This window comes from Mustela erminea, chromosome 4 (assembly GCF_009829155.1).
Source record: "Mustela erminea isolate mMusErm1 chromosome 4, mMusErm1.Pri, whole genome shotgun sequence".
NCBI classification, from domain to species: Eukaryota; Metazoa; Chordata; class Mammalia; order Carnivora; family Mustelidae; genus Mustela; species Mustela erminea.
Window position 1 is genome coordinate 83,619,532 of NC_045617.1, and position 11,103 is coordinate 83,630,634.

At 39.5% G+C, this 11,103-nt stretch overlaps 1 protein-coding gene across 1 annotated transcript; it reads left to right on the forward strand.

The window, feature by feature from the left end:
- Positions 1 to 1,788: 1,788 nt before the first annotated feature.
- Positions 1,789 to 10,692, forward strand: SRSF3 (serine and arginine rich splicing factor 3). Its single transcript, XM_032339750.1, has 6 exons — positions 1,789 to 1,926; positions 3,752 to 3,959; positions 5,252 to 5,386; positions 7,579 to 7,617; positions 7,849 to 7,935; positions 8,097 to 10,692. The coding sequence occupies exons 2-6, from the start codon at positions 3,754 to 3,756 to the stop codon at positions 8,122 to 8,124; spliced, it is 495 nt and encodes a 164-aa protein (XP_032195641.1). The 5' UTR covers positions 1,789 to 1,926; positions 3,752 to 3,753; the 3' UTR covers positions 8,125 to 10,692.
- Positions 10,693 to 11,103: the final 411 nt, after the last annotated feature.

An 11,103-nucleotide genomic window follows, 5' to 3' on the forward strand; every position in this document is an offset into this window, starting at 1 on the left:
GCTCTGTCAAATAATAAATAAAATCTTAAGTATCTATCTATCTATCTATCTATCTATCTAAAATACGTTTATGCGCTCTGTGCCAGATTTGTTTCTAGGCCCCAGGGATGCAGGAGTGACCACAACAGACAAAAGCTGAAGTTCCTGTGGGAAGAGACAACACATAACAACCCTGCAAGGCTGATATTATCCCATTTTACAGAAAAAAATAATTCTGAGACAGGTTAAGGGGTTCTTCTCAAGATACTTTAGTAGTAAGTAGGGGGACTTGGGTAGTTCAGATCCAGGAATGTCTGCCTTTAAAGCTTTTGCTTTGGCAGAAGAAAATAAAATTTAAAAGAAGAGAAAAGCTTACGCAGAGGAGGGGATCAAATCAAGGCAATATAAGTGAGCCAGAAGAGAAAAACATACAGAGAAGGAAAGAAAAGTAAGAAGAGGAACAGAAAGGGTTTGCTAAAATCCCCCCTCACCTGGGAAACACCCCAGGTTAGGCTAGCACAAATCCTGGTTCAAGAACTGTAGTTCCCATTCCCTCTCTTTCCCTGCAGTATGAAATTCCTATTTTACAGTGAGAAAACTAAGGCTCCGAGCCATTAAATTTCTGTATTTATTTTCCCCCACGACGCATAAATGTTTTAGAGCCACAGTAGAAGATAAGATTTCAAAAGAAAATATCTGGGAGCAGTGAGTAAATAATGGCATATCCTTCACCTTGTGACTGAAAATACATTTTAGTTTTCTTTTTCTGGGGAGATTTAAATTTTAGCAATAAGTCGGGCAGCACTGAAAGGGGAGAGGAGAGTAGGTTTCAGGACACCAGACTAACTTCCCAGTGTAACTCACTGTTCCAGAGAGAGAGAGCTTAACCATTTTCGGAGCACGATTGAGGTATTTCTCTCCCAGTAGTTAACTATTCTTGTGGCTCTCTTTCTCTAGAGGGAAGTGGAAAACAGAGGAAGATGCGAGCGGTCTAAGGGCCCGAGCCCCACCCTCAAGTCTACGTATCAACCTAGCCTCTTTGAGGAGAAAGGCCGGAGGTGCCCTTCCTGGCATTCGTCTGGGGGCCCCGGATTGAAACTAATTCTTCTTCAGGAAGTTCCTTTTGCTGTTATTTGCTAAAGGTGAGCGTCCAGATGGCCTGACAGGTCTCATTGGCCTTTGAGTTTCTATTAAACATTTTGAGTCCCGGTTAATGACGCCACCCCTCTCTGCCAAAAGCTTCGGTTTGGGTGAGAGGCGGGAAACCAGCCAGAGTCCCGCCGCCTTTCCAGGATCGGGCTTTTCCATAGTGTAGGACGTGGGCGGGTACAGCTTGGTGTGCAGCCGTGCTGGCAGCTTGGTCATCATACACAGCTCAGTGACCTTGGGAGAAACTCTAAAGCACGTTTGTAAACGCGAGGGTCTTAATCCCAGTCTAACCGTTCTCGAGGATGAAGTAATTAACGAATTAATCTACTATCTAAATCTTATTTGGAGGAAACGGCTCAGTCGGTGTTTGGGAGCGACGACAGTAGTGTTATGAAACCCCAGCCTATTCGGAGAAGAGGGAAAGGGGACTGAGGGTAACTTGGAGAATGTCCACGCGTAAACACCCGAGGGTGCCCGAGGGCCCAGGCGACTGGAACCAGGCGGCTGAGGTCTCCCGCGATCCCAGCGCCACAGCCAGAGCGCGCTCCCAGCAACCGCGATTCTCGTTACGTTTCTGGCCGTAACGTCACGGCCTCCTTCGCCTCTCATTGGACGAACCCGTCCAATCATGTGACTTCGGCGAGGCATATAAATAGAGGCGAGGAGAAGGCGGTGGTCCGCCATTTCGTGGACGCCGGGTCAGCGAGAGCATCTGCTGGAGCCGGGAGGGGTGGGGAGCGGGAAGACCCATCCGAGGGTGTGTTGATTTGAGCGTCAGCTTTCTAATCCACGATCTCGGTAAGTGACTGGCGACTAAAGGAGTGTAGTGGGAAATGGCACCTAACAGGACCGCGGAAGGACGAGGCCCAATGGCGGCGCCAGGTTGAGACAAAGAGACGCCGCCGCCATTTTGTGACGTTCGGCATGGGGCGGTGGCGGGGGCTTTTGGCCCATCAGAGAATGTACCTGGGCCTTGAAGTGGAGGTGTTTATAAACTTTTACGGGGGCGAGGGGTAAACTGAGAAGTGGGATTACCCGAAAGTTAAGGCGGAGTGGGGGAGCCGCTAGCCGAATTGTATTCCGTGCTGCGGCCTTTCAATTTATGGCGCCTTTTTTCCTCCTCAACCCCCCCCCCCACGTTTTCTTTGGGAACTAATCTGAAATATTTTTTCTCAAGTCACCGATCGAGATTGGACCTTTTGAGCTATATTACGCGGTTTCTGTACTCACTTGTATTTTTATTTAATTTTAATGTGATTTTTCTGTATCCTGTCACTTTTTTTTTTTTTTAAACCGAAGGATCTTGCTTGAGTAGCCTTGTTCTCGTAGCAGTTTCCCGTTGATGGTTAACTCTGAAACGGTTTACGGCTAAGTTCTTAAAAAACCAATCTCCAGCAATGATTTGGCTTCAGAACTCCAGGGTACAGGGTGGGGTCATGCAAATAGGATGTGTCTGGACTAGTTTTTTTAATTGGATAAGCCCAGAGTGAGAAGAGCGTACTGTTCATGAGAAACCCTTAAGCTGGGTTATTGGTTTGGCTACTCTTTTGTAGTTGAAACCCGCCTACAAGTTGATTTTGATTCATTGTCGAGGTGATTTTTTTTGAATATCTATCAAATGCAAGACCCCAAAGGGCAGTAAATATGTACTCTAAGAACCCCCCCCCCGTGAAATTAACATAAATTTCCTTTTAAAGTGCAAATCTGTACATTCCTAGTGCTGTGCGACCATCCTGCCTAGTTCCAAACCATTTTTGTTATCCCCTGAGGAGTCCTGTACCTTATTAAGCAGCTGTTCCTATGTCCGCTGCCCTCTTCCCAGCTGCTGGTAACCAGTAATCTGTCTCTGGGTTTACTTGTTCGATTTCTCATATATGTAGAATCTTAGCATGTATACTTTTGTGTCTGGCATCTGTAATAGCATGTTTGTATTCATGCTGGAAGCATTTATCAGTACTTCATTCTGAATAATCATTGTGTGGATAATACATTTTGATTATCCGTTTATCTTTTGATTTTGGCTGTTGAGAATAGTGCTGCTGTGATGTACATTTAAAAAAAATTTTAACAAACATATAATGTATTATTAGCCCCAGGGGTACAGGTCTGTGAATCGCCAGGTTTACGCGCTTCATGGCACTGTGATGTACATTTATTTTTAAAAACCTAACACTAAGCTGCTTGAGGAGTGATGCTGGTTAAGTTTTTGTTTAGGAGGGCACACAGTACCATTTTTCAAGGGGCTCAGCCTTAACTACTGTCTTGTTTTAAGCATTTTTCATTTGGTTTTTGTGTCTCCAGGATTTGCTTTGGCAAGTTATCCTACTTTTTCTTAAGAGCTTTATTTTTGAGATTAATTGTAAAAGTCCCTGATTCAGTGCCAAGATTGTAGTAAATGCCCCTTCGGTGTTTGTTTCCTCCGTGGATTTTTCAGTGAGACCTTTTTTCTTACAATTTGTGCTGGCTTCCTGTGTTTGTCAGTACAGATTAGAGAGAAATGGGTGTTTCAAGGGTAGTAGTTACTTGGTTTTTAGTATTTCAGCATACTTTTTTAAGGATCTGTTGTTAACTGTGTCAATTACTAAATAAATGATTAATGTTTGGGGTATTCTTTTTGTTACAGAAATGCATCGTGATTCCTGTCCATTGGACTGTAAGGTTTATGTAGGTAATCTTGGAAACAACGGTAACAAGACTGAATTGGAACGAGCTTTTGGCTATTATGGACCACTCCGAAGTGTGTGGGTTGCTAGAAACCCTCCCGGCTTTGCTTTTGTTGAATTTGAAGATCCCCGAGATGCAGCCGATGCTGTCCGAGAACTAGATGGGAGGTAATTTAATGACTAATTTATACTGGTGATAAATATTAATATTTAAATTTTCTAGGACATGTGGCTTTTAGAAGGCTTCTTGGCTGTCTGAAGTTAATGTTATTAGAGACTTCTATAAGTCTTTGCTACAATGAAAAAGGACTGAACAGTTTTACTGGAGATACACAGGAAGGTTCCTTTTATTCAGGTGGTCAGTGAAGAGATGAAGTTTAGTGGGTCACTTCTTGGTGGGTGGATTTTTGCATCCAGAATGTGATTAAAACGGGCTATAGCTCAGTGGTAGAGCATTTCACTGCAGAAAGTGATTAAAACATTTTAATCTACATCTCAAAGTGTCACATGTGGTGTCACCTTTGAGTTGTTTCTGAAACAATTGGAAATCAGATATTCTTTTCAAATAAGAATGGCCACAGACTGACAATTGTTGGATGAGGATTACATGGGGCTTATTATACCATCATCATTTATGTGTTTTAGATATTTAGGAAGGGAGAAGTATGGAGCTATTTCCTTTGTTTTTATGGTGTACTCTTACTGGCTGTTAAGTAAGTGTTACTAAGTCTTAGAGGAAACGGGTGCTGCCCTTCCCCTCCTTCCTGGTCTTTGAGAACTATTGGATCTCATGAAACCAGGGGAAATGGTTAATACTTTAGATCGAAAAGTTAAGGGGTCTGAGTATTAACCGTAAAGCTGTATAAAGGGTCATTTGTACAAGCAGATTATAGAAACAGATTTTTCCAGGTCCCCACCTCTTCCTAATCATTGTCCAAATAAATAATGGTTTATCTAAACAATGTGGAACAACAAAGAGGTGGGGGATTACTTTTCTCAGCGGCAGTTTCCTAAGTGTCGGTTACTGAGTGACCCCTGAGGGGTGATGGTGATGTGAAATGGCCAAAATGCTTCAGTTCACTACTTTGCACGGAGATGGGTTGTGGAGGGAGGAGAAAGACCAGCACATACAGTAAGATAATAAACAAGTGTTGGGATCTCAGGATCTCAAAGTCCCAGCAGGATGTACAGATGAACTAGTTGTTTGAAGATGAATCCATGGGTTTCACACTTGAAATGTTAATAAACAAAACTCCCCCATTTCCATGGAATTGAACAAAGCACTAAAATGTAAGAAAGTTTGTTTTCTTTATTAGAAAAACTTGTTTTGCTATTAAGAATTCTGTAGACATTGAGGTGTGTCCTTTGCGAGAAGCTAAAATAGGAGTGCTTGCTTTTTGCTTTAATACACATCGCTTAGAAAGTCTGTTCAACTCTTTTAATAATGTTTCTTCCCTTAGAACATTATGTGGCTGCCGAGTAAGAGTGGAACTCTCGAATGGTGAAAAGAGAAGTCGAAATCGTGGCCCACCTCCGTCTTGGGGTCGTCGCCCTCGAGATGATTATCGGAGAAGAAGTCCTCCACCTCGCCGCAGGTACTTGAGAGCGTGTTTAGAGGTATTGGTGTAATGGAGTAGCTAATAGGAGCAGGTATTTCTCTTAAGTTTGTTGGTGGGTTTTAAACTTTGAAGAATCGGAGGTTTTTATGAAACATTGGCTGGGTGTAGTTTGGGGTATGTGAGTTGTGCTGAGTGTTGGCTTTTGTCTTTAGGTCACTGTTCATGTTGGTAGTCAGTAACTTCTATCTTGGATCTATCTTCTAGTTCATCTTCTAGTTGCATCTTTCCAAGTCTTCCCTTATACTTCAATTTAGGCCTTTTTCCATTTCTTGACTCCATAATGACAAACATTACATTCAACTCTAGCTCTTCACAAAAATGTGTTTTCTACTATTAGCACGGTTGTAGTATTTATCAACCAGGCAGCTGTTGTAATGTTACAACTGGTAAAGTAGAAATCATTCTGAAACTAACTTAAGTCACTGACCGATAAAGGGGGCTAAAAAAGTAATCCCAGTCATCTATTCTTCAAACCCAAATAGGAGAGATTTCAGTTTTTTTATAATTGAAAATGACATCATTCTTGGACCAGGCAGTATTGTCTGGATGCTAACTCCACATCTCCTCAAACCTCCAAAATAGTTTCTATAGGACTGAATTTACCTCTTACAGGTGAGTGAAGTCCTTATAGGAGATAGGAGTTCAAAATCTTGCCCCTTTTGCTATTTTGAAAAACAAAACAACACACTGTTGCCCATCATAATAAAGAGTATTTGTTAGCTAAATAGATGGTTGTACTGATGGCTTGTTTTTCATTTTTTTTTGTGCTTTTTGGTCCATCTATTAATAAAAATGAACCCCGTTACAGAGTCACCATCATGTCTCTTCTCACCACCCTCTGAGTCTGCATTAGCCAGTCAACTAGCCCTTTCAGCGTCATGTGACCAGCGCGCCCCATTCAGCTTGGCTGGTGTCGTTTCACATGACCCAGGCATGGCCAGTCGTCAGGTTGCACCGCCCTTTGGTTCCCGAGCATGCTGTTTTCTCTCAGCCTTCTCTCCAACCTTAACCAAATCGGCAGCAGCCACCTCGACCGCCCACACATTCCTGGCCAATCAGCTCAGCTGTTTATTTACCAAATGTCTTCACAACAACTACAGCAGCAGCCTTCGGCTAACAAAAAAGCAGGAAAAATCCACAACACCCCCTTCGCCAACCAACTAAATCCAACGCAACATCTGGCAAAACCTTTTCAGCAAATTCTTCCTGGCCGTCAGTCCGGCAGCCTCACCTCACCATTTCTAGCTTGTTGAAACCCAAAACTAGTAAGTTTTTCCTGCTTATACAGTTTACTGCTGGTTAAAATAAGGAGTAAGCGGCTTAAAGTAATTCTTTTTTCTGGATCAAAGGCTGGCTGTGCATAATTGAATGGTAACGTACATATATATTGCTTGAATAAAACTTTTAAGGGTGATAGGGAACTCATAATGTAACTAGACCTTCAAGTGAAACTTATTTGCATGTGTGAGATGCCAAACTAAAAATTTTAATAACTCTAACAGATTTAGCTTTCCTTTCTAGCAAAAATTTGTTGAATCCTATCACCTTTAAATGGTTTTACTAACAGTTTTCAAAATTTAAATTTTGGGGGTGAAGTGGGCCAAGCTTAAGGTAATTTTTTATGAGCCTAAACACACTCTTAAATGTGACGATCACAAATGCAGTTCTAATGTAGCACTTAATGGCATCAGTATTTTACACCTAGCGCGTTTTCACAAAATTACACTATCCACCTGGTACCTAAGTCTTGTCATGGACTTATAGGTTTGCATGGGTTCCAAATACTGGTTTATGGTACTGTTTTTGGAACTACTTGTGGGACTATATTTTGGTGTGGTGTTTGGGTAGTGGAGTTAGTTTGACATGAAGTTTTGCATTGGACAGATCTGCTGTGAAGCATTCTTTGTTAAAGTGAATCCATGGTTGGAATACCTGCTTTTCACTTGAGCTTTTGGTTCCTTAATCCTTCTGTGCCTTTTTTTCTTTTCTGGTTTTTTTTCCCTTTTTTTTTTTTTTTTTATAGTTTCATTTATTTATTTTTTTGGACGATGGGTGCCAGTTCTTCGGCACAATCACTGGGCCCAACAGTGAGATTGAAAAGTTGGGAAATGCCTCACGCCATAAATAATAATTGACAGTTAGCCTAATTTTCCTGTTTCTGCTTTTAGATCTCCAAGACGGAGAAGCTTCTCCCGCAGCCGGAGCAGGTAAATAACTACCTTTTTTGGTTACATTCTCAGAAATGACAGCATTCTGTTCTTAAACTGTTCTGTAAATGACATGGCTAAAGGTAAAAAGACTGTGGCTTTAGTAATGAATCAAGTGGTCTATAGAGCCAGTGTTGCAGGAATGAACCAGCTTCTCGTTTTTGAAGACTTTTTACAGATGTTTGTTGTGTGTAATTCTGAATGGTCCTGATTTTCTTCCTTTGGTTTTAGGTCCCTTTCTAGAGATAGGAGGAGAGAGAGATCCCTGTCTCGGGAGAGAAATCACAAGCCGTCCCGATCCTTTTCTAGGTCTCGTAGGTAAGATCTTTAATGATTTAGACTGTTTATAAATAACCTAGTTAAAACAGGAATTGGTCATCTTAAGCCATTTTGATTATTTTTAACTATTTTTCCATAAAAGCCTTTGATGTAGTTGTGTTACTGAGAAATGTATGTAACTTTTGTTCTTGTTTTTCTAGCCGATCTAGATCAAATGAAAGGAAATAGAAGACCAGTTTGCAAGAGGAGTGGTGTACAGGAAATAACTTCATTTGACAGGAGTATGTACAGAAAATTCAAGTTTTGTTTGAGACTTCATAAGCTTGGTGCATTTTTAAGATGTTTTAGCTGTTCACATTTGTTTGTCTCTTGGAACAGTGACACACAAAGATGTAATTCTCTATGATTTGAATAGATCATACGAGGCATGTAATATCAAGAATTGTTACTTTACAATGTTCCCTTAAGCAAAATTGAATTTGCTTTGAAGTTTTGTCTTATATAGACTGATAATAAACCTCTTATTCCTGCCCAGCTAAATCTTGACATTTAATATTATGAGAACAAAACTGGCAAAAATTGAATGAAGTCTTTCTATAGCTGGGATAATAGTATGCAGCTGTAGTTAAATAAGCAGTCTTTAAAAGCTGGTGTGAACACAAGCCAGCAATAAAAATTAAGCTGCACTATTAAACTAGATTAGAGGTTTAAAAAAAAAAGAATCCAACTAGTCTTCGTACTGGGCAGGGTGTCTAGTTGGTATAGAATTGGAAGTTTCAAGAAAGTTAGTTTACCTTTGTTTTAGGTCATTAAGTTCCTTACGTGATTGCTGTATATGAAAACATGGCTCTTTGTAACATTCTCTATTTGGTAATTTGAAACTATTAAAGATACCAGTGTTCTGCCAGTTTAAGGGTACATTGTAGAGCTGAACTTTGAGTTACTGTGCAAGATTTTTTTTTCATGCTGTCATTTGTAATATGTTTGTGAGAATCCTTGGGATTAAAGTTTTGGTTACAAATTGTTGTTTAACCTGAAAGCCTGTTTTTCCTTGCAAAACTAAAATCTGTGAGCTTGGTATCAAGTCCAGGTATAACATTCCTATTGGAAGCCATACTTATATTTTCTTGTAAAGTGCTTTTGAATTAATAAAATATTAGCATAATTGTGTAATAGTCGAACCCACTATTAACATAGTTCTTGTCCCATGGAAATCAGTTGGTTACACAAATCTTACAAGAAACACAATTGAGGCTGAAGGGAACTTTCGGTTGTCACCTACATGATTGTTCCTACTTAACCATTTTTTAGGGGTAGGAGCTAGTTCAAAGATCATGATACTCTGTGACCAACATTTTTAAAGTATAGCAACATGGTACATTATAATCCAAAGTGACCCATTAAAAAAGGGTTTTATCATTAGCATGAGACCTTTGCAAAGCTTTAAAAATTGCTTCCATTTTATATAATTTGAAATGTTGCATGGGAATTCTAAATTGATCCATCATGATGTAAAATTCACTATATGGTTCAAATGTAACAGTGCAGAATTGAATTGGAAGCATGCATAACCTTCCTCTTAGAAATCCAGAGGAGTTGTAATTTCAAATTTTTGTGCAATTAGATTAAATCACAATGCAACAGTCTTGTGGCTTAGTTTCCTTAAATGTGCTACTTAAAGGTAGTTTCGGATTATTGCTGTACTGACTTTAATATGAAAGATGAGTCATTGCATTGAGTCTATAAAGATTTTCTAAGATGTAGGTTCTAAACAATTGTTTATGGTCCTTTTTAACCTTTCATGTAGATCCCAACAAAGGAGGATAGTCCTTGGTATCATAAGGTAGAATTGTCAGATTGGGTAGGAGACCCACTTTAGAGAAGACCTTTAAAGACTAGTGATGTATTGAGAGCTCTGGTGTTTTGGGCCTTTTGTCTCTGCATTTTTTCAAAGCCTAAGACTATCCAGGTTCAGAACAAGGAAAGATAGCTAAGAGGTTATGGAAGGAATATGGTGTATCAATAATCAAACTGCCCTTATAAATGGACATTTATATGCATGTTTTTGGCAGTATACAACTTGCAGAGTTGTAAGTTGGGTTTTTGTAAAAAGGATAGTAGGTTATGAGTACAATGTGGCTTTTTAAGTTGATCTCAGAGTGATCCTGACATAACAGGCCAAATTTGCAATCACTTTAACCAGAAGCCCCCAGCACAGTACTTATGGCTTGTTTAAAAAAAGGAAGTAGGGAAGGTGGTAGAAGCTGTTAAAATCCCTGCACACTCAGCTTCTTGCTATTAAAAGTTTTGGTTACTATAATTTCTAAAACTAGCTTTTCACTAGCCAGTTTGGTCCTTCCATCCTTTTAAGTACAATAATGAAAGATTAGTGACAAAAAATGACCTCTAGTGTAATGACTACAGGTGTTCACTAGAGGTCACTATTGATACTGGGTGGTGATTTAAGGAAATAAACATTTATAGTTGGTTTTTATACTTTTCCAGAATAATTATCTGGTTCTCACCTAATTGTGGGTTACTTCTGACCTTCATGTCTTAAGCAGAAAGGTGAAGATAAATTAGCCAGAGAAATTTTATCAGATGTAGATACTTATCTACTGTTAACGTACTTTCACAGTTCTTTACCTAGTTGTGATCCATAGACGTCATTCCTCCCTTTTAGTTAGACTCACCTGTATCAGATGGGAAGTCCTGGTTGCTTTTTCTTGGAGTGTTAATATGGTTCATGTTAGTATAGTGCTTTACTAGGAATGCTGTTGATAACAACTTTTTCCGAAATACAGCCTTGATTCCAGGCCTGTTCGCATTTTTTTTTAAAGAGTAATCAAGCACTGTGGTTATTTGAAAGAGTTCTAGGTGATAAATATCCCTGATTAAATAAGATTACTGGTTTAGTGCTTTGTTTTAATTTGCTTTTATTTTCAGAGTCCTAAACATGATTTTTAGTTGTCAGATCTAGTTGGTGGTAATGTCTTCCAGTTGTTTATTTTTGTACTGGACTGTTGCCTTTTGCTTTTTTTCTTTTCTTTTTTAAAATTTTTTTGAGAACATGATAGATTTTTATAATTAAAGTAGCTGAAGAAAAACTGGGTTGGAGTATATTTTTATCAAAACAGTTTGATAGTGTTGAATTCAATTTTCTATACCTACAGAAATAAATGCTCTTAAAGATTTCTTTGGAGTATG